Source organism: Trichomycterus rosablanca, chromosome 2, assembly GCF_030014385.1.
Source record: "Trichomycterus rosablanca isolate fTriRos1 chromosome 2, fTriRos1.hap1, whole genome shotgun sequence".
Classification (NCBI taxonomy): domain Eukaryota; kingdom Metazoa; phylum Chordata; class Actinopteri; order Siluriformes; family Trichomycteridae; genus Trichomycterus; species Trichomycterus rosablanca.
Window position 1 is genome coordinate 18167577 of NC_085989.1, and position 27414 is coordinate 18194990.

The 27414-nt window shown below is 39.7% G+C and overlaps 3 protein-coding genes across 6 annotated transcripts in view; 2 read left to right on the forward strand and 1 right to left on the reverse strand.

Moving 5' to 3' along the window:
• Positions 1-6052, forward strand: part of cdip1 (cell death-inducing p53 target 1) — a 17326-nt gene extending 11274 nt beyond the window's left edge. For all 3 annotated transcript variants that reach the window (XM_063012313.1, XM_063012314.1, XM_063012315.1), the window contains 2 exons: positions 685-958; positions 4081-6052. In XM_063012313.1, coding sequence (XP_062868383.1) covers positions 685-958; positions 4081-4192 — 386 coding nt within the window. In that variant the 3' untranslated portion in view covers positions 4193-6052. The remainder of the gene's footprint in view (positions 1-684; positions 959-4080) is intronic.
• Positions 881-27410, forward strand: snrnp25 (small nuclear ribonucleoprotein 25). 2 transcript variants are annotated; one of them, XM_063012335.1, is made up of 7 exons: positions 881-958; positions 14704-14948; positions 15078-15168; positions 19137-19242; positions 22229-22303; positions 26893-26974; positions 27262-27410. In XM_063012335.1, the coding sequence occupies exons 2-6, from the start codon at positions 14745-14747 to the stop codon at positions 26948-26950; spliced, it is 534 nt and encodes a 177-aa protein (XP_062868405.1). In that variant the 5' UTR covers positions 881-958; positions 14704-14744; the 3' UTR covers positions 26951-26974; positions 27262-27410. The 2 variants fall into 2 exon arrangements, with proteins under 2 accessions (XP_062868405.1, XP_062868398.1); XM_063012328.1 differs by lacking the exon at positions 881-958 and adding an exon at positions 13241-13527.
• polr3k (polymerase (RNA) III (DNA directed) polypeptide K) lies at positions 9766-12917 on the reverse strand. Its single transcript, XM_062990314.1, has 3 exons — positions 12721-12917; positions 12534-12621; positions 9766-11276 (listed from the first exon to the last, which is right to left on the reverse strand). The coding sequence occupies exons 1-3, from the start codon at positions 12829-12831 to the stop codon at positions 11149-11151; spliced, it is 327 nt and encodes a 108-aa protein (XP_062846384.1). The 5' UTR covers positions 12832-12917; the 3' UTR covers positions 9766-11148.
• Positions 27411-27414: the final 4 nt, after the last annotated feature.

Sequence of the window (27414 nt, forward strand, 5' to 3'; positions counted from 1 at the left end):
CTCTCCACCAATGCCGATCCCTGCTCTGATTGAGGAGAACGAAGCTGACCCACGCCCCCTCCGACACGTGGGCAGCATGCCGTATGCATTTTATCACCTGCACTTTGACGAGTGCAGTGCAGCTCAGCGTTGTGTACGGAGAGACACACCCTGAGAGCACTCTTTTCCCATCTCTGTGCAGGCGTCATCAATCAGCCAGCAGAGGTCGTAATTGCACCAGTCATGGGAGAGAGATTCCATCCGGCTTAGTCCCGCCCATATCTGAACAACAGGCCAATCGTTGTTCATGTGTCCGCTCAGCCTTAGCCGGTAGGCAGAGCTGAGATTCGATACGATGTATTCGAGATCCCAGCTCTGGTTTTAATCTGTTATACCACATATTGACATTTTGGGGGAAAATGTTTACCCCGGTTTAATACAATTAAGTCATCCTTTTCACCTAGAGTGTGGCACTTTTGATCTTTTGGATTCCTGGTTGGAAATGGCTATGATCTATGGAAACATTTATTTCTGTTTTTTATCATGGAATATTCAAAGTATTGATTTGGATGAGGTGCAAGCATGAATGTTTGCATGATGATGTTGACACAGCTATTACTAACCATCAATACATTTCTTACTGCCTTGGTTAGAATTCTACTTTGTCTTGCTAGAATCTCATAAAATTCTTCTTATGCTTTGAAGGTGGTTACTACCCTCATCCTGGGCACTACCCCCACCCTATGCCAGGGCAGTTTGGTCCAGGGCCCAGTCATTTTGCCCCGCCTGTGGGACACACGGCCACGGTGATTGGCCCACCAGGCACCGCTACAACAGTTACAGTGTTGCAGGGTGAGTTATTCCAGTCAGCACCAGTGCAGACGGTGTGCCCGCATTGCCAGCAGACCATAGTTACGCGCATCAGCCATGACGTGGGCCTCATGAACACGCTCTTCTGTCTTTTCTGCTTTTTCGTGGGGTAAGTTGAGCTTGTGTCCTTCTGCAATCAAACTTAAATGTGTTTTTTCCTTGTGCATATTTGGAATTGATTGAAATAGAGTTAGGTCAGTTTGTTGGATTGTGAGGAGTTTTAAGTCAAGTTAATGTTATTTGTATAGCGCTTTTTACAATGGACATTGTCTCAAAGCAACTGCACAGACTCCAGGACCAACAGACCAAAACCCCCTGCTGAGCAAGCCAAGGGTGACAGTGGCAAGGAAAAACTCCTTTAAAAATACAGGAAGAAACCTTGAGAGGAACCAGACACCCTGGAGGATAACTTAAATGAGCAGAATCCACACAAATCATAACACAGTTGCACTCGAGAGCGTACAAAAAAAATCTATAAGTGCAGAACAAGATACACAAAGCCAAGCAGGCATTACTTTTCGGACTTTGTGCTACCAGACTTGTTTAATCTTTTATCATGTCACAAACGCAGCCAATTGCAAAAAAACAGCAATTAGTTTTACAGCAGCTATTTGGACATCTTGGTTTTTGTTTGTGTTACCCTTTGTGTTGTGTTACCCTTGTGGTACTTGTTTCCCTTTGGGAAAGTTAAAGTATTGCTCTTTATTTTATTTGGAAGGTTTTAAAAAGAAAAGGTTTATCCTATAACCTAAAGCACGCCCATATGTTTTAATATACACCGATCAGCCATAACATTAAAACCACTTCCTTGTTTCTACACATACTGTCCATTTTATCACCTCCATGTACCATATAGAAGCACTTTATAGTTCTACAATTACTGACTGTAGTCCATCTGTTTCTCTGCATGCTTTGTTAGCCCCCTTTCATGCTGTTCTTCAATGGTCAGGACTAGTCATGCAACGATACACACAATGCGATTTTTTTCCCCCCGATTTTTTTAAACAAAATGAATTTAAAGACAAATTATGACAAAGATTCCTTTTATTGTTTTTCTTTAAATAAAATAAAATACTGTATTTGTGCTTATCTTTTATTTATCTAAATAATGAATGCCCTTTTATTTCTGTGGTAGGTACAAACTATGCCAAATAATGCTTATTGTGTATATGAAAATATTGTACAATGAATATATTATTATGATTATATTTTATTATTAATATTATGAAATAATTATTAAAACAAATCCAACATTATATAAATAAATGAATAATACAAATAATAAAGTATCCTCACATGAATACATTTGGCTGGAAAATCCCCTACCTGGCAACTTTGTGAAGTGCTGTCAACCAGGCGAGGTGAATAGCGCCAGTGCCCTCTGCTGTTTAAAGTGAATATCGATTCATCTTAAATGAATAACCGTGCACCGATTTTTAACTGACTTGTGGTGCATCGTTACATCCCTAGTCAGGACTCTCCCAGGACCACTACAGAGCAGGTATTATTTAGATGGTGAATCATTCTCAGCACTGCATGATGCAGACATGGTGGTGGTGTGTTAGTGTGTGTTGTGCTGGTATGAGTGGATCAGAGTTTTCCCTTGCCACTGTTGCCCTTGCCCTTGGGGTTTTTTTGGCCCTGAAATTTGAGACAATGTCCATTAAAAAAGCGCTAAACAGATAAATGATAATGATTGATTGATTGATTGCTAGCCCACTACTGCTGAGATCCGGGTTTTTAAATCTTAAGCAGTGCTTTTGACCGGTTGGGTGTCTGAGGTAGAGGGTTTGGGGTATGGTCGAATAGGCTAGCCATTTGGAGATGCACTTGTTAGTGCACTCTTAGTGCTGGTCATAAGCGCAGATAAAAATAAGAGGAATGCATCAGGAAAAGCATCCGGTGAAAATAAGATGTCTGATTATTAGGGATGTAATGATACACTCTACCCACGATACGATGCGTTTCACGATACTGGGTTCACGATATGATTTTTTTAAACTGAAATTGAAGACAAATGATGACAAAGTTTCCTTTTATTATTTCTCTTAATAAAATAAAATACTGTATTTGTGATTATTTTTTATTTATCTAAATAATGAATGTCCTTTTATTTCTGAGGTAGGCACAAACTATGCAACACAATTTTGAATTAACCCCGAATTTGGCAACCAGGCGTATGGCGCCAGTGACGTCATCAAGGCGAGGTGTATAGCGCCAGCGCCCTCTGCTGTTTAAAGTGAATATCGATTCACTTTACATGTGAAATTTGAATCGTGGAATTTTTGAATCAGATATTAACTGTATTGTGGTGCATCGTTACATCCCTATTAGGGGTTAAAAATCGGTGCACATGTGCCACAGTTTGAATCGGTTATTCATGTAAGGTGAACAGCAGAGGGCACTGGCGCTATTCTCCTCGCCTGGTTGACGGCACTTTACAAAGTTGCCAGGTAGGGGATTTTCCAGTCAAATGTATTTATGTGAGGATACTTTCTTTATTTGTATTATTCATTGATTTATATAATGTTGGATTTGTTTTAAAATTTCATTTCAGTTTTTTTTCACAATAAGCATTATTTGGCATAGTTTATACCTACCTAAAAAATAAAAGGGCATTCATTATTTATATAAATAAAAGATAAGCACAAATACAGTATTATTATTATTTTTTAAAGAGAAATAATAAAAGGAAACTTTGGCATAATTTGTCTTCAATTTCATTTTGTTTAAAAAAAATCATTTTTGTACGTAAAAAATCGTATCGTGAACCCAGTACTGTGAATCGTATCACATCGTGGGTAGAGTGTATCGTTACATCCCTACTGATTATGCATGCAGCTTGATCTTATAATGTGATTTCAAATACAAATTACTCACACACATTTTAATCAGTGTAAGGTTGGATAATAATATGTAAATAATACTATTGTTACACTTTATTAAGCTAAAACTCTCCACAAACTGTATTTATTGGTCTCCATGGGTTAAATCGGACCCAAACTGTAAGGCTTAACTTTTTGCAATGTAAGCCTCCACAATGATTTCCAAAAAAGCATTGGCAGTTGTTAGACATTTGTTAAGCAGTTAAGGTTGAATGCAATTATTAAACCGAGGTAGGACAGGCCATGCCAGTAATATGTGACTACTAATTAAACGTAAATAGAGACTCAGTGACCTCCATGCTGTGCCATTTCTGTCACCTCCGAATCCTCTTTCTTTATTTTGCAGTTGCGACCTCGGTTGCTGCTTGATCCCATGTCTGATCGATGACCTCAAGGATGTAACACACACCTGCCCCAACTGCAAGGGCTACATCTACACATACAAACGCATATGCTAACAGTGTCCCTCAGCAACCCTCAGCGATTGTACCGAGATCTCATGGCTCTGCACCTCTCCTCTTTTCCTTTACTGCTCTGTGTGCCGTGCTCCATTTGGCCCAGGTTTTTGTTTTTTACTAGGTGTTTATTATCAGCTACTGACTGTATATAACTATGTACAGGGTTTAGATTCAGTTTTTGACACTGCAAGTTAATTTAAAACAAAACCTGTTGTAGGAATATGAGGTAGCAGACCTCAGTGAAGAAGGGATGACGAGTCAGTACTTTTTATATGCACAATGCAAATATTCATTCATAGTGTTGTGAAGGTGCTGTTGGGATTTTTGTACTGATTCTTGATAAAGCAGCTAAGGTTTGCTACAATTTGGAGAAGGAACAGTCACTTTATTAATCATTGTGGAGCAGGTAGCAGAACTGAACTATGAAGCCTGTTTCAGGGTCAATGTTAATTTTATTCGAATGATTTCATGTCATTATTTTATGCATTTTAATGTTAATGCTTAATTGAAAGCCTGTAAGGGCTGTATCTGTGACAACAGTAATGGCCAAGGACTATAGTCGTAGTTTCAGAATGATGGTGTTTTAATGACATGAGAACACTGTTGTATGTATATTTAGTGTCTCCTGATAACACACTGCTGTGTAGAATGTGCAGATGTACATGAAGATTTCTTGAGCTTATATGAAATGCAATGCAGCCGTCCATAACAATCGTCTGTGTGATATAAAAAAGATATAAGACGTGTCATGCACCATCTTTAAGTGGTGCCATTGCTACACTGTCCATTTTCATGTTCGTATCATATACAGGTACAGTGTCTGAAAAAAGTATCCCCAATTATTAACACACAGAGCAGTATCAAGGATGGAGAGTCACGCACTGCTCTCCATTATTCACTATCTCTGTGCAGATGCCTTTAACCAGCCAGCCAAGGCCGAAATTACAGCAGTAATTTATTTAAATTACAGCAGTTTTTATTTAAAATTGGGCTTCAATTTAAATTGGGCATAGAGTTTTAATCCAAGATTTCCTCTGTAATGCAGAATGACAGTTAAATTTTGAGGGGTAGCCTGACCTAAGCAGTTTGGCTGTAATTTCACCCTCACCTCCCCCAACATAATGTGTTACTTTACACTGAAGCTAATCCTGGGATAACAAGAGGCAAAAATACTTTTTTATTTGCTGATGACTGATGCCAGTGCAACTGGAAAAATTAGTACTTGAACTGTATGATTTAGACAATGAAATATTAAAATAGTTTGGGGATGTATACTTTTTCAAGGCACTTTGTGTCTATTGCTGTTCTGTTAAACTGTGAATGTTTTACCTAAAACTATCCACCCTTGTGGCTACCTGTTTCTTCCCCTCTTTTTCCACTATACCATGTTAACAGCTTTCTTACCTGTAATAACATTACTATCATTTCTAAGGCAGCATGACGGAAGCCAGAAGGAAGTTAAATAATCAATCAACCTTTTCCTCTCTATGTTTGGGTAAAGTTGTAGGGGCCAGATCTAGCTTTTTTTTCTACCAGTTACTAAAATAAAACAGATAGCTTTATGTTGCGCACATTTACAAATGAATGCATACATACACACCCAATTCTAGTGTACATACCTATGTTACATTACTCAGTCTTTATACACTGATCAGCCATAACATTAAAACCACCTCCTTGCTTCTACACTCATTGTCCATTTTATAAGCTCCACTTACCATATAGGAGCACTTTGTAGCTCTACAATTACTGACTGTAGTCCATCTATTTCTCTGCATGCTTTTTTTAGCCTGCTTTCACCCTGTTCTCCAATGGTCAGGACCACCACAGAGCAGGTATTATTTAGGTGGTGGATCATTCTCAGCACTGCAGTAACAATGACATGGTGGTGGTGTGTTAGTGTGTGTTGTGCTGGTATGAGTGGATCAGACACAGCAGCACTGCTGGAATTTTTAAATACCGTGTCCACTCACTGTCCACTCTATTAGACACTCCTACCTAGTTGGTCCACCTTGTAGATGTAAAGTCAGAGACGATCGCTCATCTATTGCTGCTGTTTAAGTTTGTCATCTTTGAGATCTTCATTAGTGGACATAGGACGCTGTTGGCTGGATGTTTTTGGTTGGTGGACTATTCTCAGTCCAGCAGTGACAGTGAGGTGTTTAAAAACTCCCACCAGCATTGCCGTGTCGTACTCACTCATACCAGCACAACACACACTAGTCAGTGTCACTGCAGTGCTGAGAATGATCCACCACCCAAATAATACCTGCTCTGTAGTGGTCCTGGGAGAGTCCTGACCATTGAAGAACAGCATGAAAGGGGGCTAACAAAGCGTGCAGAGAAACAGATCAGTACAGTCAGTAATTGTAGAACTACAAAGTGCTTCTACATGGTAAATGGAACAAGGAGGTGGGCATAATGTTATGCCTGATCGGTGTAGTTTCGAAAACATTTGGATTAATAATTAAAATGTAATATTATGAATTGGTACAGGCCATGTGTTAGAGCTTATATGTGATGTGTGTAAGTCCTTAAGTTTCCTCAAGGTACTGTTCTCCCACCTCTCAAAAATAATGCAGAAGTTGGCTTGACTGCTTGGCTTGCTTTACAGTCTCAGAAATGGAAGTTCTTAAAAGTACCCTTTTCTTGCTGAAGTTAAAATATCAAGGGTACATCTGTTAGACTGTTTTAGATTTCCCATTGATGCAAGTTGAGGAAAAAAGACTTGTATTAGACAGAGACAGAACCTACACAAATTGACTTGACAAAACAGAACTCGGGCAGAGTGGTCTCAGGAACTACAGCAACTCTGCTCTAAACTAACTGGTTAGCTCTGCTATATGATTTTGCAAGATACAAAATGCACCTTGAAGCTTTATTCCCTATCACACTGGATAAAACGATCCAGTGTCATAGGTCATTCATTAAACATCCAACAGTAAAACACTGAAATAGGAGGACATATTTGTTACTTCTATCAATTCATCACTACTAACAGATTGTACTGTATGTGTGTCTAGTCTCCATGTACCTAAAGAACACTATGAAAATACTGTAACCTAAACCTCGACATATGATTCTCTATCTATCTCAATCTAATGTAAAACAGTATGCATGCTCTTCTGAATTTGAGTCTTTGCACTGTCTGAGCTGACTCCCTTTAATGCAACATTGTGTTAAACCCAGTAGGCCTACAATGCTTTATGAAATGGCTGAATGCTGTGAAAGACTGATTTATATGTAAAGCTCGTCTTGCATAACATTAGATGAAGTTACAAGTAGTTTGTGGTATTATACATCTAAACTGGATCTCTTCTGTGTAAAGTAAAACAAACTGACTGTGTACCGTTATTATTTTAAAAATAATAATAATAATAATAATAATAAAAAAAAACAATTTTCTGTCGGTGGTCACTTTATTTATCCAGCAGATTTTACTCATACACTTGCAGGAGTTCAGTCTAGAGTCATTCACTGTAATTAATGCCTTGCAGATCAGTTTAAACAATATCAAGGTTCAAGCAGAAGTAAGACTAAACAGATTAGGCTCCAATGACTTGGGTTAGTTCCTCGTCCTTGTGGGATGCCTCTAGGTATTTTAGATTTTTCAGTAAATTTAGACTTTAGATTTGAGTAATTACACTGGCTACACTGGCACACTAATTCTGGGACAATTTTTCTGCCTTGTGCCCAGTGGTCCCAGGATTAGCAGACTAAGATGCACACTCTCACAATTACTCTGAGGGTTGCAAAGTAAACACTTACTATTACATAAAAATTGGTGAGCCCACGGTCTTTATATATATAGTGACATATGTGAATACCCCAGCAAGTAAATCTGATTGTGGCAATTGATTTCTGAGAAAATTCTGGTCTTCTTTGATTTGCTACATGACCACCTTCCCATTGGAAAAACTTGCCCTTGATCCAATATGGCGGCCATGTTCCGGACATAGCCTAAAAGATAAGAAAAGAGTGTCCTGGGACTTTACTGTGCAAAAAAGAAGCCTTATGTTAACCATGTCCAGAAGCGGTGTCAACTTCTCTGGGCTCAGAGGCATCTAGGATGGACCATCACACAGTGGAAACGTGTACTGTGGTCAGATGAATCAGCATTCCAGGTCTTTTTTTCGGAAAAATGGACGCCGTGTGCTCCGGACCAAAGACGAAAAGGATCATCCAGACTGTTATCAGCAACAAGTCCAAAAGCCAGGGTCTGTCATGGTATGGAGCTGTGCCCTTGGCAAAGGTCATTTACACTTGTGTGATGGCAGCATTAATGCAGAAAAGTACATTGAGATCTTAGAGCAACATGTGCTGCCTTCAAGACGTCATCTTTTCCAGAGACGTCCATGCATTTTTCAACAAGACAATGCAAAACCACATGCTGCACACATTACAAAGGCATGGCTGCGGGAGAAGAGGGTACGAGTACTGGACTGACCTGCCTGGAGAATTTGAAATGAAAAATGCGAAGACGACCCAGTTCTGTTGCACATCTTAAGACGTGTTTGCAGGAAGAATGGGACAAAATAAAAGCTTAAACACTAAATCACTTGGTATCCTCGGTGCCAAAAAGTTTTTTAAGTGTGGTGAAAAGGAATGGCAACATTACAAACTTTTTTTTTAATGTTTATTAATAAATGAAATGAAGTCGAGCAGACAAAACATGAAATATCTCAGGTTCATCCTGTCTGCAATCAAATAAAAGTCAAAGTAAATGTGTGTCCCAACTTTTTCTGATTTGGGGTTGTACATTTTAAAGCAAGGACTTCTAACAAACGGTTACGCTTATTATATGATTTGTAATAAAAACACTGGATTGAATTAAACAAAACAACAAAATGATTTCTAGTAGTAAGGCAATCAGGTAACAACTGTATGTTAACATTCAAAGTCAAAGAATTTTCTTACTTGTGACAGACAAAACATTCGTGAGGCCTAACAGTAAATACCTTGTTTTTCAAGCAAATGCAAATTTTTGCACTCAACTGTATGGTGGCTGATGGCAGAATCAAATAATCAACCGGTATGGCTACGTATACCTCAGAAATAAAGCTGCAGTATGTAATATTATTTTCTGTTGCAAAAATACATTAAAATGCTTAATTACAAAGTTGGTACACTATCAAAATTAGAGCTCAAATCAGAGCAACGACCCATTTTTGGACTTACTGTTTAGATTCACATGTGTATTCACTGTTCTAAAATATTTCCCCCGACCCCCGCGCACAATGCTGTGTACTGTGCAGGTGAGTTTGCCTCACAGAGTGCAGCAGCTAATCGCGGTCTCGTTTCTCTGGTGCAGGTTTGTTGTTGTACAGTAAAATGTTAATTTGATCGTATTAGTCTATGCACATCAGATAACTAGTTATCAAGTAGTCTGTATATTACAATAATAGACTTTCTGAAATGTAGTTATGGCTTTTGTTTTGGTGTGCCACCTCAAGATTTTCAGTGGCCCCATCTGGCCACCCTTATAAAAATGTCTGGGGGCACCACTGACACCAATTAGGATTGTTTTTAAACGTCCAATATTACAGCTACAGTATAAATTTACAAATTAGAAATAGTTGTAACCACAGCATAAGCACTTTATTAAGAGCATTTGAATAGTTATGTAATTATTCAATCAGCAAGACATGGAGCAGGAGTGCATTTCACAAATTTATACAGACACTGGCATGAGGTTCAGGTAGGAACTTCACATGTGGCATGGTTATGGGTTTGAGTATGGTAAGAACAGTTAATCTCTTTTTTGAATAACAGTCTGTACAATTTACAAAGAATGATGGAAATAAAACATCCAGTAAGCAGCAGTTCATTGGACAAAAATGCCCTGTGTAAAAGAGAAGTCAGTGAAGAATTATCATTCTGGTTTGAGCTGATAGGAAGGCTACAGTAATGCAGCCACTTGTAAACAAAACAGCTTCATGTCAAATAATGACAGACTTACAGAAACAGAAAAAACATAGCCTAGACTGATAAATATGACAAGCAGATGGTTGTGTTGAAATATGGCACAGACAGCATAAATTAATCTACCCAACCTGACTTGTCAACAGTTTTTGCTAGTGATGGTAGAGTAGTAGAGTGTAAAATTGTTTCTTAGCACTATGTAAGCTCCCTTATACCAATCAAGTGTATTTTCAAAGCTAAGTATTGCTGCTTACCATTAGTTTCTGGCCACAAATAAGACTAAAAATTTGTACCCAACTTTTCTTCCAATTTAGTCATATCCAAATACCCATTTGCATTCTGCTTCCTCTACTACTGCTGACTCCTGGCCAAGGAAAGCCATGACTAACACACGCCCCCTCGACAAAAGCATTAGCATACTACTTCTTTTCACCCAGATGAGGCGTTCATATGGAGAACCATATCAAGCATGGTGAGTCACATGCCGATCTCCATTATCCCCCGTCTCTGTGCAGGCACACCATCATCCAGCAGAGGTCAATATTGCAGCAGTCATGAGGAATCCCCTCCGGCATTCTCACCCTTGGTTGAGCTAATCATTGTCTGTACAAAGCGCCCAGCTTGCCGATAGCAGATGTCAGCTAACATGTTTTACTGATGCATCACCCGAGCTCCCCAAGTTTAATGTACTTAAATGGCTTCACAAGATCTGAATCCAATAGAGCCTCATTAGAATGTAGTAAAACAACTGATTGCCGGTATGAATGTGCAGCTGATGCAATCACGTAAACAAGAATTAAAACCTTAAAGAAATGTTTCCAATACAAGTTTTAGCTGTTCTTAAATAAAAAAAAGTCCTTCGCTGTATTGGTATAGTTCCTACAAGAAAGTGGCCAGTAAGTGTAAATCCCATTAATTTAGAACCTGGCAAGACATTTAAGGCAAAACTACTGAATGAACAGTGTGTGTAAAGGAAAATGTTCCTCTTAGATTTTTTTCGTACAGCTGGTTGTCCATATAGAAGCAACACAAACTTAGTCCCTCCATCGATGGCCACACTGTTGACTGCAACACTTGTAGAAAGTAGTCATTGGTTCATCAGCAGATCGGGTCTGTATCTGCATGAAATAAGCTCTTGGGTGCTCACACTTGGGACAGGTTTCTAAAGAATACAGAAAATGCAAAATAGAATAAAATAGAATGAATACAATAGAATGCCTTTATTTGTCATATATATACATATACATGTGTACAGTACAATGACATTTTTTCTTCGCACATCACAGCTTGTTTTTGGAAGCTGGGGTCAGAGCGCAGGGTCAGCCATTGTACAGCACCCCTGAAGCAGAGAGGGTTAAGGGGCTTGCTCAAGGGCCCAACAGTGCTTGCATGGCAGAACTGGGATTCAAACTCTCAACCTTTCAGTTGATAGCCCAAAGCTCTACTCACTAGGCTACCACTGTCTGAAAATATGGACCTTAGCAAGTTTGAAGCTGCTTTAAATTAAAAATAATATTAACAAATGTACTAGTTATTACCCTTTGAGTAATTCAAATGTTTTCTAATGAATTATTAGTTAAGTATGTAACTGAAGGTACAACAGCTGTGTTCTTATAAATATACAAACCCCATTTCCAGACAAATTGGGACACTTACAGAACGTAACTGTCAAAACTCAGAAGCCATGATTATATGTCATGTCTTGCCATATCTGATGGGGATTAGGAATTTATACTTTTATGTACATTTGTCTTTGTTTTATGTGAATCCTACTGTAGTGTGAACCTTTCCCCCCCCCTTTTTCTCCCACTTTAGTGCATCCAATTTCTGCCCGTCAATCATCCTCTCACTAATGCTGGTCTCTGCTCCTGATTGAGGAGGACGAGGCTGCTCCACGCCCCCTCCGACACGTGCACAGTAATCGAACATCTTATCACCTACACTTGACGAGTGCAGTGCAGTACAGCGCTGTGTACAGAGAGCCACACCCTCTACCCTCTTCCTTTCCCATCTCCGTGCAGGCGCCGCCAACCAGCCAGCAGAGATCGTAATCGCACTAGTCTGAGATAGAGTCCCCATCCAGCTTAATCCCGCCCCTATCTGAACAACAGACCAATCGTTGTCCATGTGGCCGCTCAGCCTCAACAGGCAGGCAGAGCCGAGATTCGATACGATGCATTCAAGATCTCAGCGTGTGTTTTTAGCGCTGCGCCACCTGAGCGGCCTAAGTTTGAACCTTTTAGTACGCTTGGTGCCAAAAAGTTCGCAGCGATGCAGACACAAGTAAAATTATGCATTTCGACTCGTATATTTTCAAAAGTAAACATGTTTTATCTTTTCTCAGTAGATGGAAACGTGTCAGAATGACTGTCCGTGGTACTTGCAAAACAACTAAGTAATATTACTCCTTTTATTTTACCTGCTGTTGAATCTACATTCTCCCAAGCAGCAGCTCCACCAAGAACATCATCCACCTCTTTAAGTTTGGGGTATTTTCTGTTGTTTACCTGAAAAGATCATAGTAAAAAGTCAGTCATTAACATAAGGATCAGGATCAGAATCAGAACTAAGGTACAGCAGTATTATTGTGTTGACATGAAACTCACCTTCCTCGTGATGTTGTGAACATATGGGCATGTGTTACAAGCGAACCTGTAACATTTCTGCCCCTCCTCTACTACCAACACATTTCCACATGTTGGACAAAACAGTAGCATTTTTTTAATGCGCTACAAACTATATTTACTCGTCTTACAGGATAAAAGAAGTATTTGCAATGCTTTATTAACTCGTTACCTTCAGCTTTCGTCAGCTAACGTTGCTAATGTACCCGTTTATTAGGCTCGACTAGAAACACAATCAGATGAATTTTAAAATGTTATTGTAGATACATTTTAATAGATATAATTTTACTTTGTTAGGAATTTAAACACTTACCCTTTATAAAGTTAAATAGTATATTTATACTATATTTATGTTGCGTGGAATTCTTATTATTCGTTTATTTTTATTAGCGGAACAACTTACAATACATTCAGTTCTCACCAGGTGCAATAACCAATGAACAGTACTGAAGCCCCTGGCTGGATTACAAACATCGCCACTTAAGACTTAATAGTGCACTTTAAAGGTTACATTGGCTATTGCTTTTTTTTCTACTTAGTGCACTTCTATAGGGAACACGGAGCAATTTTAGTTTCAGCCAGTGACGCTTATGGAAACCTTCTAACAGTGCTGCATGTTAGTGTTGGCGCTCTCAGAGTGCGCTTGTTTGTTATAGTATTAGCCGTATTTGTTTATATTGAGAGACATTGTGGTGTACATTTTTAGAGTCGCATATTAATTTGTTTACGGTAATTTGAAAGCAGCGAGCAAGTCAAGAGCGAACGTAATTACTGGCGTAGCTGCGAAAGGTAAATTTGAGTTCATTGCAAATGTTCCACACTACATATTTATGACATCTAGTATCTTACAATAGTGTAATAATACAATGAAAGCAATTAAGGGACCAGCTCAGGGGCCCAACAGTGGCAGTGGTGGGGTTTAACCACTTGGCTTTAACATAAATAGTGTAGTACCTTATATATAGCATGTTCTCCCCGTGTCTGTGTGGGTTTCCTCCTGGAGCTCCGGTTTACTCCCACAGTCCAAAAACATGCAGTCAGGTTTATTGGAGACACTGAATTGCCCTACAGGAGAATGGGTGTGTGTTTGTGTGTCTGCCCTGCCATGGACTGGTACCCTGTCTAGGTTGTTACTGTGTGCCTTGCGCCCATTGAAAAGCTGGGATAGGCTCCCCGCCACGACCCTAATTGGATAAGCGGTTAAGACAGTGAGAGAGAGAGAGACCGGGGCTTAAACACTTGGTCTTAACATAACTAGTCTAGTACCTTAACCCCCGGGTTACCACTGCCCAATTTTCCATGTAGTTTGTTTTTTAAACCGAAAGCGAGGGTGGCATGGTGGCTCAGTGTCTCACTGTCGCCTCACAGTAAGAAGGTCCTTTGTTCCATCCCCAGGTGGGGCGGTCCGGGTCCTTTCTGTGTGGAGTTTGCATGTTCTCCCTGTGTCTGCGTGGGTTTACTTCGGGAGCTCCGGTTTCCTCCCACAGTCCAAAGACATGCAAGTGAGGTGAACTGGATATACAAAATTGTCCATGACTGTGTTTGACATTGAACTTGTGAACTGATGAATCTTGTGTAAGAGTGTAGCCAAGGTGTGTAAAACATGATAAATAACCTAAAATCCTAATAAATAAATAACCCAAGGTAAAAATCAAACCAAACTTTTTAGGACCCATTTGGCTCTGCAGCACCCATTCTTTAGCTGCACTGTCTACAAGTACCGAATGTACTATGTGTAAATGAACAAGTAATTAATTAGTTCTGTCCATTTTTTTTCAACGATCTTGGACACAGAATGCCTTTATTTGTCATATTGCAGCTCTTTGGAAGCTAGGGTCAAAACACAGGTTCAGCCATTGTACGACGCCCCTGGAGCAGAGAGGGTTAAGGGTACTAGAAGGGCAAAGCCATTTGTAACTAGTATTTGTAACTACCGGTACTTTGTTTGTTTTATATTTTCCATAGAAGATAAAACCAGAATTCAGTAAATTCTCTGCTAATACAACATGGATGAGAACCTAAAAGAGACAGAAACCAAAGCTGTGGATGAAACCGAAATAAAAGATGAACATACTGAAGAAACTGTAATCCCTGAAGAGCAAGAAGAGGAAGATGAAGAGGCATTACCACATTCAGAATTTTTGGATATTTTTGAAGAAGGACTGGCTTTAATTGTACAGGACCCTTTACTATGTGATCTGCCCATTCAGGTTTGTAATCAGATCACTTATTTTACAACATGGTATTATTTACACATTACTTAATTAGATTTTAGTACTTATAAAGCAAAACGATTTATACTTATTCATATTTTATGAATATGTTTTTTTCTTATTTAGGTCACATTGGAGGAGATAAACTCTCAGGTAGCTCTGGAGTATGGCCAGGCCATGACTGTTCGTGTTTGTAAAGCTGATGGAGAAGTTATGCGTGAGTTTATCTTTATTAAGACCAGGCAGTCTAAACTGAGCTGGTAGACTTTTGAGTTGAATGTTTAACTTGGGGCTCTCTATTATGCTTGCCCACTCTTATGCTAGGCTTCGAATTTTATTGGTGCTCCTAGCGTCCACACAGACATGATTGGTTAATTCACGATTGTGAATCCACTGCCGCTTGCACAGCCTCACATCTGATTAAGTAGAGCCAGATCTAGCTACCCTGTTCTTTTAATCTAGTAGTAAATTATGCTTCAGAGCAAGCAAAACCTGCCAGTGGGCAAAAACATTATAGCAGACATCCCAAGTTGCAAAAACTCATTTCAGGGAGGTACACCTGGACCTCGACCCCGACCCCGACCCCCCCAAGCCCAAAAAAAAAAAGCTAAAAAACCTCTCGCACACACCAAAGGATATGGGTGATAACAGAACTTTTAGGAGCTGCTAACTGAGCTACTAAGCTAACTGTTCGTGTTACAAACACATTAATGTGTACTACATAGTGCACTAGATAGTGTGAAAGATAATAGATTTATGTTCCCTACATAGTGCACTTGATTGTATATTAGAAAAGAATGTATGTTCATTAGTTAGTGCACTAGATAGTGTACTAGAAAATAGACTTATGTTTCTTACATAATGCTTTAGGTAGCGTATTAGTTAACAGATTTAGGTTCCCTACATAGTGCACTAAATTGTAAATCAGATAATGGATTTATGTTCACTACATAGTGCACTAGATAGTATTTTAGATATGAATTTATGTTCCCTATGTAGTGCACTAGATAGTAAATTAGACAATTGGTTTATGTTCCCTACACAGTGCACTAGATTGTATATCAGATCACAGATTTATGTTCCCTACATAGTGCACTAGATAGTGTATTAGATAACGCATTCATGTTTACTACATAGTGCACTAGAAAGTATAACTAGATGATGATTTGTGTTCCTTACATAGTGCACTAGATAGTGTATTACATAATTAATTATGTTCCCTACATAGTTCACTAAATTGTATATCAGATAACGGATTTATTTCCCTACATAGTGCACTAGACAGTATATTCGACAATTGATTTATGTTCCCTACACAGTGCAATAAATTGTATATCAGATAATGGATTTATGTTCCCTACATAGTGCACTAGACAGTATATTATACAATTGATTTACAGTGTATCACAGAAGTGAGTACACCCCTCACATTTCTGCAGATATTTAAGTATATCTTTTCATGGGACAACACTGACAAAATGACACTTTGACACAATGAAAAGTAGTCTGTGTGCAGCTTATATAACAGTGTAAATTTATTCTTCCCTCAAAATAACTCAATATACAGCCATTAATGTCTAAACCACCGGCAACAAAAGTGAGTACACCCCTAAGAGACTACACCCCTAAATGTCCAAATTGAGCACTGCTTGTCATTTTCCCTCCAAAATGTCATGTGATTTGTTAGTGTTACTAGGTCTCAGGTGTGCATAGGGAGCAGGTGTGTTCAATTTAGTAGTTCAGCTCTCACACTCTCTCATACTGGTCACTGAAAGTTCCAACATGGCACCTCATGGCAAAGAACTCTCTGAGGATCTTAAAAGACGAATTGTTGCACTACATGAAGATGGCCAAGGCTTCAAGAAGATTGCCAACACCCTGAAACTGAGCTGCAGCACAGTGGCCAAGATCATCCAGCATTTTAAAAGAGCAGGGTCCACTCAGAACAGACCTCGCGTTGGTCGTCCAAAGAAGCTGAGTGCACGTGCTCAGCGTCACATCCAACTGCTGTCTTTGAAAGATAGGCGCAGGAGTGCTGTCAGCATTGCTGCAGAGATTGAAAAGGTGGGGGGTCAGCCTGTCAGTGCTCAGACCATACGCCGCACACTACATCAAATTGGTCTGCATGGCTGTCACCCCAGAAGGAAGCCTCTTCTGAAGTCTCTACACAAGAAAGCCCTCAAACAGTTTGCTGAAGACATGTCAACAAAGGACATGGATTACTGGAACCATGTCCTATGGTCTGATGAGACCAAGATTAATTTGTTTGGTTCAGATGGTCTCAAGCATGTGTGGCGGCAATCAGGTGAGGAGTACAAAGATAAGTGTGTCATGCCTACAGTCAAGCATGGTGGTGGGAATGCCATGGTCTGGGGCTGCATGAGTGCAGCAGGTGTTGAGGAGTTACATTTCATTGAGGGACACATGAACTCCAATATGTACTGTGAAATACTGAAGCAGAGCATGATCCCCTCCCTCCGGAAACTGGGTCGCAGGGCAGTGTTCCAGCATGATAATGACCCCAAACACACCTCTAAGACGACCACTGCTTTATTGAAGAGGCTGAGGGTAAAGGTGATGGACTGGCCAAGCATGTCTCCAGACCTAAACCCAATAGAACATCTTTGGGGCATCCTCAAGCGGAAGGTGGAGGAGCGCAAAGTCTCGAATATCCGCCAGCTCCGTGATGTCATCATGGAGGAGTGGAAAAGCATTCCAGTGGCAACCTGTGAAGCTCTGGTAAACTCCATGCCCAGGAGAGTTAAGGCAGTTCTGGGAAATAATGGTGGCCCCACAAAATATTGACACTTCAGGAACTTTCACTAAGGGGTGTACTCACTTTTGTTGCCGGTGGTTTAGACATTAATGGCTGTATATTGAGTTATTTTGAGGAAAGAATAAATTTACACTGTTATATAAGCTGCACACAGACTACTTTTCATTGTGTCAAAGTGTCATTTTGTCAGTGTTGTCCCATGAAAAGATATACTTAAATATCTGCAGAAATGTGAGGGGTGTACTCACTTTTGTGATACACTGTATGTTCCCTACACAGTGCACTACATTGTATATCAGATAACGGATTTAATACGCGATTGGGGAAAGAAGTCTGTGTCGCCTGCGTGCGCATGTCTGTGTGCGCTTTTGGCCGCTCGTTCTAGATTCCGGGAGATTTTATCTGACTTGCGGGCATCAGGGAGCCGCTATGTACACTCGGGATGTCTGTCATAGGATTCACTTAACTAGTGAATTAGCATATGAATTTACAATTTCTCCCCTCCTGCTATACATCTGGAATATTTGTAGAGAAACAACAGTAGTGTTTATGACCACAGACCATCAGCGACCCAAAATCTATGCATTAATTGCTAGCTCCTTAAGACCATGTTGATGTTTGTCCTTAGCATTAAATCAAGTCAAGGTGTAAGAATACACTAAGCTTGATTGAGTTCAAGATCCCTTTATTTTAAAGCACAAACAATTTGGGACCAATGTGTCACCACCACCTTTATCAAAACCCCAATTAAGAGTGTTCATTCCCTTCATTACAGTTCCAGTACCAAATATTTTACAAAGACACAAAGGTTACCTGTTTATGTGCATGCCACAGTCTATTAATCAATGGTAGATTAATTGTTTGTAATCCAGGCAGTTGGGTAACGCAGTATCACGGTCACTCTACACAAACTGACCAAAAACAGGTGATAGATGGTTCTAGTGTCACAATCAAACTAAAGTTAAAGCGAATAGTAGGAATAGTAGAAGCTAGTACTTTCAAAACAGTGCAGTCTCATCAGAGTAAATCGGCTTAACTATGTAAACAGGTAACTGCACTGTGTTACAGAACATACTTGTATAGACATACACTGTATCTGGTACAGTTATACTCAGCCCAGACTGTAGGTTGAGAACCCCCGCACAAATGTAGTTTACCTTGCAACCACTGCAGCCAAAATTGTACTCCATGCACTTTAAATGCACTGGTGCACGTTATAAGATCAACATTTTGTATTGTCACAGCCTAGCTATTCAAAAGATTGAGAACCATTGCAATAACCCATGCCTACAAGCATTAATTTGGAGGGTTGTTTAAATTAGATACTTTTGATTGACTGTTTTGGAACAGACTGATTAGGTGAATCTGTCTTTCAGAGTAGGAATTTGTCGAATTTATCTTTCCTCCAGCTATTGTGGTTGTGCAGTCTGCTACAGTGCTGGACTTGAAGAAAGCTGTTCAGCGCTACATGGAGCTGAAGCAGCAGCGTGAAGGAGGTATCAAACACATCAGCTGGTAAGTATCTGATCTGTTGTGAATGTTCTTTTTTTATACCACGGCCACAAAAAACCTTGTTTCTAATTGGGTGTGGAGTGAATTCATTCGTTATAACAAAGACCCTACTAAATTCACAGGGAATTGTGCTTAACCCTTAAGAGATCCTTTAATATTCTGACACATTTGTCCCTAAGGACAAAAAATTACCACTTCCCAAAAACTGCTGTAAAAATATCATACATTCATATTTTTTTCCACTTTAAATGAGTCAGACTTTTAAAACTACTTCTGCCTGAAATATACATATCAAATATTTTTGGAATTTTTAACCCTTTACAGGCCAGTTTGTTTACATAGCACCACTGTTTTTTTATCGAAAAAACCCTAAAATAATTTCCATAAAATACATTTCAAGGAGCATTTGATAATTATTGTTATTAGACCCTGAGGTGGGTCAATGTTTTTTTTGCAGTGTCAGATTAAAAAAAAACAACAACTCACACTTGAGGTCCTAAGGACAAAAATTGGCCGCTTCCCCAAAACTGCTGTAAAATATCATACATTAATATTTTTTTCCATTTTAAATGAGTCAAACTTTTAAATCTACTTCTGCCTGAAATATACATACCAAATATTAATAATATTTTTGGAATTTGTAACCCTTTACAGGCCAGTTTGTTTACATAGCACCACTGTTTTTTATCAAAAAACAAAAAACTAAAATAATTTCCATAAAATACATTTCAAGGAGCATTTGATTCTTATTATTATTATTTTCAATGGGACATTTTTTGTCCTTAGGAACAAATGTGTCAGTTTTTGTGTAGCTTAGCCATTTTAGGCTAATTTAAGGAATTGACATAACAATTCTAAAATTAGTTAAAAATGAATATCCTCTGGCAAATATGAGGTGTATTCAACACAGCCAAAATGGTTTGAAAAAAAAAAAAAAAAAAGGCACAAAATGTCCCTAGGATCCCTTAAGGGTTAATTTCGCGGACCTCAGTTTTTTTAAAAATCACAGATTTCACAGATTTCACAGATTTTTACAAAAATGTGCCATATTTCATGGCAGTCATTAAATAACACCCATAAATTGAATAATAGAATAAATGGAAGCTACAATACACAGCACAGCCTACCTTAAAGGTTGAATGTAAACCTGAAATCTCCAGCAACGGTGCGAGACTCTGTCTGAAACAGGAAAATACCCGTCCATGTTTTGACAACCAACCCCCCTCCCCACCCCCCGCGTTTACAGAATAGTAGTAGTTTTTTTTTGAGTAGTGTGTTTAGCTGCTTTAGACTTCAACATCTTGGACATTTTGACTAACTGATGGTTAACTGAATTGCTGTGGATTATCATCCTGTCTGGTAGTAGTAGTAGTAGAACTTTATTGTCACTATAAATTGCAACAGGTACAATTACAGCGAAATTAGCCATCAAGCCGTCCAGAACATTCAATATGACAAGGGGGGGGGGGGGGGGGGGATAAATATGGAAGACAGGACGGGAAGAAAGGATAAGAAACAAGAAATAATAAACACATTGGGAGAGTAGGAGATAAAAAAAAAAAACAGCAACCAGATTGTGCTCCCTGAGGAGCACACTATGGTAACACGAAAAAAAGCCCCTTACAGCACACAAGCACATGTAAACATAAGAACATAACAGTCACACAACCATTCAACAGGGATGTGGGGATCGATGAAAATTTACCAACTACGACAAGCAGCCATCCGGCGATTCGCAGCCATAACCAGCGCGCGCTGCAGACCCGTCCTGCCGTATTGGTGGGATTAAGCTAAGAGTGGAGACGTTGGGTTGGGGGTTGGGAAAATGTTCTGTCAGTCCTTTATTCCTGTAAGCAAAAAGTCTGTACAAAGTTCGCGATAAGATGGCGTTTACAGCAGTTGCTACCCAGAATGAAAAACAAGCCAGAGAGCAGGGGAGGGTAGGATACGAGATGACCCGTAGCAACAGATCCTCTGGAGGAATTTCCTTATCAGCGAGGCCGATTCTGATAACAGGGTAAGCCGAAGAGCAGAAATGACTTGTTTTTTTAATCTGAGCACGAGTACAAATTTCTCATCACATGCTCTCAGATTGAGTCAGTCTCTGGTTCAAACCGTTTTGCATAGCCGTTAGTTTCTCCAAGATGGAATCCATATTGCGATTTATAGTCACAGTCTGAGTTCCAACGGCTCTGCCCATCATATCAATCAAATTGGGCAGTTTCTGGGGACCTTTGACAACTGACCCAACTCTTTTAATTTCCCGATACAGCAGGGTAAAGCCTAATCCAATCAGCAAAAACCCCACAATCAAAGTTCCGAATAGGTAAACATCCTCTATGTCCTCTAACGAAAGAGGTGCCAGGCACACGACCCTCCACTTCTCCCACGAGTCCATCGCGTATCCCTCCATCTGCGTTCCGCCGGGGCATGTGGGTTCCCCCGAACCCGAACTTCTCGATGAGAAGATGGTGTCAATAGCATTCAGAGACCATTTAACCAATTCCATAATTTGTTCTTTGAAGAGCAGTGCTAAGAGAATCCCTGTAGAGTAGAGTAGACGAGACAAGACGATACAGGAGAAGCCAAGCAGGAAAGATAAGGGAGGAGAGAGAAGTGCGACCGCCTTCCACGAGAGCAAGAACAGAAGAAAGCATGACATACACAGGAAACACTGCTTTACATCCCAGTGTTTTTGCAATTGCCCTGTTTGTTATGTGTTTGTGTATTCGGATTTGAATGTTATAAATTACTGGACAGGTAGTTACAGGTTACACATGATTCATCAGTTTAAGTTTAATGTCAAACACAGTCATGGATGATTTTGTATCTCCAGTTCACCTCACTTGCATGTCTGTGGGAGGAAATCGGAGCTACCCACCGAACCACCATGTCACCCGTTTGTTATTTCCTTATAACAGGACAGTTAACTTATGAATCTTAATTGATTCCTGATTTTGTATTTGAAGGTTTGTGTTTTACTTTACAGGAGATACGTGTGGCGGACATTTCACCTTGTCTTTAATGGAGAAAGACTAGAGGATGACAAAAAGAAACTGAAAGAGTAAGTTTGAGCAGTGCTTTTAGATTAGTTTCAAATGTTTATTCATTCTCTGCACTCATTTGTAGGTTTACTGAATATTCCGATGAAATCACGACAATTCTAATCTTGCTTATTATCATTACAAGTCAATGGAAATCGTTTTGGCACCACCAGCTTGTATCGTATTGTATTATCATATGATAACATTAAAACCACCCCTTGTTTCTACACTCAGTGTCCATTTTATCAGCTCCACCTACCATATAGAAGCACTTCTTGGTTCCACAATTACTGACTGTAGTCCATCTATTTATCCACATACCTTTTTACCTGCTTTCACCCTGTTCGTCAATGGTCAGGACCCCCACAGGACCACTACAGAGTATGTATTATTTAGGTGGTGGATCATTCTCAGCACTGCAGTGACACTGACATGGTGGTGGTGTGTTAGTGTGTGTTGTGCTGGTATGAGTGGATCAGACACAGCAGCACTGCTGGAGTTTTTAAATACCATGTCCACTCACTGTCCACTCTATTAGACACTCCTACCTAGTTGGTCCACCTTGTAGATGTAAAGTCAGAGACGGTCGCTCATCTATTGCTGCTGTTTGAGTTGGTCATCTTCTAGACCTTCATCAGTGGTACCAGCACAACACACACTAACACACCACCACCATGTCAGTGTCACTGCAGTGCTGAGAATGATCCACCACCCAAATACTACCTGCTCTGTAGTGGTCCTGTGGGGGTCCTGACCATTGAAGAACAGCATGAAAGGGGGCTAACAAAGCATGTAGAGAAACAGATGAACTACAGTCAGTAATCGTAGAACTTTTAAGTGCTTCTGTATGATAAGTGGAGCTGATAAAATGGACAGTGAGTGTAGAAACAAGGAGGTGGTTTTAATGTTATGGCTGATCGGTATATACAGTGTATCACAAAAGTGAGTACACCTCTCACATTTTTGCAGATATTTAAGTATATCTTTTCATGGGACAACACTGACAAAATGACACTTTGACACAATGAAAAGTAGTCTGTGTGCAGCTTATATAACAGTGTAAATTTATTCTTCTCTCAAAATAACTCAATATACAGCCATTAATGTCTAAACCACCGGCAACAAAAGTGAGTACACCCCTTAGTGAAAGTTCCTGAAGTGTCAATATTTTGTGTGGCCACCATTATTTCCCAGAACTGCCTTAACTCTCCTGGGCATGGAGTTTACCAGAGCTTCACAGGTTGCCACTGGAATGCTTTTCCACTCCTCCATGACGACATCACGGAGCCGGCGGATATTCGAGACTTTGCGTTCCTCCACCTTCCGCTTGAGGATGCCCCAAAGATGTTCTATTGGGTTTAGGTCTGGAAACATGCTTGGCCAGTCCATCACCTTTACCCTCAGCCTCTTCAATAAAGCAGTGGTCGTCTTAGAGGTGTGTTTGGGGTCATTATCATGCTGGAACACTGCCCTGCGACCCAGTTTCCGGAGGGAGGGGATCATGCTCTTCTCAGTATTTCACAGTACATATTGGAGTTCATGTGTCCCTCAATGAAATGTAACTCCCCAACACCTGCTGCACTCATGCAGCCCCAGACCATGGCATTCCCACCACCATGCTTGACTGTAGGCATGACACACTTATCTTTGTACTCCTCACCTGATTGCCGCCACACATGCTTGAGACCATCTGAACCAAACAAATTAATCTTGGTCTCATCAGACCATAGGACATGGTTCCAGTAATCCATGTCCTTTGTTGACATGTCTTCAGCAAACTGTTTGCGAGCTTTCTTGTGTAGAGACTTCAGAAGAGGCTTCCTTCTGGGGTGACAGCCATGCAGACCAATTTGATGTAGTGTGCGGCGTATGGTCTGAGCACTGACAGGCTGACCCCCCACCTTTTCAATCTCTGCAGCAATGCTGACAGCACTCCTGCGCCTGTCTTTCAAAGACAGCAGCTGGATGTGACGCTGAGCACGTGCACTCAGCTTCTTTGGACGACCAACACGAGGTCTGTTCTGAGTGGACCCTGCTCTTTTAAAACGCTGGATGATCTTGGCCACTGTGCTGCAGCTCAGTTTCAGGGTGTTGGCAATCTTCTTGTAGCCTTGGCCATCTTCATGTAGCGCAACAATTCGTCTTTTAAGATCCTCAGAGAGTTCTTTGCCATGAGGTGCCATGTTGGAACTTTCAGTGACCAGTATGAGAGAGTGTGAGAGCTGTACTACTAAATTGAACACACCTGCTCCCTATGCACACCTGAGACCTAGTAACACTAACAAATCACATGACATTTTGGAGGGAAAATGACAAGCAGTGCTCAATTTGGACATTTAGGGGTGTAGTCTCTTAGGGGTGTACTCACTTTTGTTGCCGATGGTTTAGACATTAATGGCTGTATTTTGAGTTATTTTGAGGGAAGAATAAATTTACACTGTTATATAAGCTGCACACAGACTACTTTTCATTGTGTCAAAGTGTCATTTTGTCAGTGTTGTCCCATGAAAAGATATACTTAAATATCTGCAGAAATGTGAGGGGTGTACTCACTTTTGTGATACACTGTATTTAACTTACCTTGGTTTTAATTTGGTTATCATTTCTAAACATCTGCTTTGATGAATTACATGGAAAAGGTCAGCAGCAGTAGCACAATGGAGTAAGGTAATGGACTAGTGATTAGAAGGTTGCTGGTTCAAACCTTGTGACCACCAGTTTGCCATTGTTTGCTCCCTAAATAGGGTATTTAATCCCTGATTAATTAAGCTGTATTTGGTTAACATTGTAAGTCACTTTGGATAAATGCATCTGATAAATGCCATTAATGTAAATCCTAGAGCCAGTAATGCATGCAAAGTGATTTTTTATATAACCCCAAATCAAAAAAAGTTGGGACATCATGGAAAATGCAAATAATAAAAAACACAGAGTTTCTTACATTTACTTTGACTTTTATTTGATTGCAGACAGGATGAACCTGAGATATTTCATGTTTTGTCTGCTCAACTTCATTTTATATATTAATAAACATCCATTCCTGCATTTCAGGTCTGCAACACATTCCAAAAAAGTTGGCACATTAAAGCATTTACCACTTTGTAATGTTGCCATTCCTTTTCACCACACTTAAATAAAGCAATAAGCCATGAGAGACCGTGCGTTACTGCGATTTTATCATGGGGAATGACGTTTTTGTCACGACGCAAAGCGGAGTGCCTAAAACTTCTTTCCCCGTGATAAAATCATAGCAGTAACGCACGGTCTCGAGTGGCTTATTGCTTTTATAAAACGGCGGTCAACATAAAATACAATAAATACAACAATGTTTAATTCATAAATGTATTTATTGTGTATAAACGTACAATAAAGCATTCTTCTGCGACGCAAGGTTGTTCGATTAACATGTTACTAGGCAACATGAGGGCGAACATAACATTAACTTTTTCTTTTCAGTGGCAAATTAATATGGAATGATGTGAGGTGGTCCTAGGTGTGCGTTTATCGGGGATTTTACAACGGCTTTGGACGCGGCTCAGCCAATCAGATTTTAGGACCGGAACTATCCGTTTTATAAAGATGTTTTGGCACCGAGGATACCAAGTGATTTAGTGTTTCAGGTTTTAGACCCTGGCTTTTGGACTTGTTGCTCATAACAGTCTGGATGGTCCTTTTCGTCTTTTGTCTGGAGCACACGGCGTCCATTTCTTTCCAAAAGAAAGACCTGGAATGCTGATTCATCTGACCACAATACACGTTTCCACTGAGTGATGGTCCATCCTAGATGCCTTCTAGCCCAGAGAAGTCGACGCCGCTTCCAAAAGGCTTCTTTTTTGCACAGTAAAGTTTTAAGTGGCATTTGTGCATGTAACTCTGTATTATAGTGCTTGACAAAGATTTGCCAAAGTAATCCCTCACCCATGTGGTTATATCAGCTATTGTTGAGTGGCGGTTCTTGATGCAGTGCTGTCTGAGGGATTGAAGATCACGGGTGTTCAGCTTACGCACTTGAAACTCCTCCAGATTCCTTGAATGGTTTAATGATATTATGCACTGTAGAGGGAGAAATATGCAAATCCCTTCCAACCTTTCTTTGAGGTACATTGTTTTTTAAACATTTTAATAATTTTCTCACACATTTGTTGACAAACTGGAGATCCTCTGATCATCTTTGCTCATCAAAGACTCAGCTTTTACTGGATGCTGCTTTTGTACTAAACCATGATTACAATCACATCATTGTTTAGTTTTTTCCACCTCATTACTCGCCATAAATTGCCCACGTTCCAACTTTTTTGGAATGTGTTGCAGGCCTGAAATGCAGGAATGGATGTTTATTAACAAATGAAATAAAGTTGAGCAGATAAACATGAAATATCTTGGGTTCAAACTGTCTGCAATCAAATAAAAGTCAAAGTAAATCTAAGGAACACTGCATTTTTATTTTATTTGCATTTTCCATACTGTCCCAACTTTTCTGATTTGGGGATGTACTCTTTATTTGATCTCAGTATGTTTATTACAGGTAAAAATTACAGCTGGCTATATATGATCTCCTTTCCTTGCTTAGTATGTTGCTTGAATGTACTGTATATATGTTTGCCCTCAGCTATGGAATACGAAACAGAGATGAGGTGACTTTCATGAAGAAACTGAGGAAGAAATGATTGTATTTGAGAGCTCTCCTTCAGGTAACCACATGCCACTTTCATTTACACAGCTAAGATATCATTTACTTTAAGGAAATGTTTTTTATCTAACATTCACTATTCAAAACGGTTTCAGGGGAAGGATAGTAAGCTTTTGTTACATATAGAAAATCATCTCATTTGCATTAGGATGCAAATGCACAGTTAAACTGGAACTACACAGAGTTTGTTTTTAGATTTCAGTTGATCTACATATGATTTAAACAAACAATTAAACAAAAAAGATGTTTTACACAATTTTGAATCACTTTTTTAATCCTTTTTTTCAGACCTTTCTTGAAATAAGCATCTGAACTCCAGACGGTTCCTTGATCCAGAAATATGCAGCCTCACAATTAACCCCATGTTTTAAATATTGAAGCTTCTTCCTGGTGTCATGATATAAAATCCCCTCTGAGAATAACACACTGTCAATTCAGACG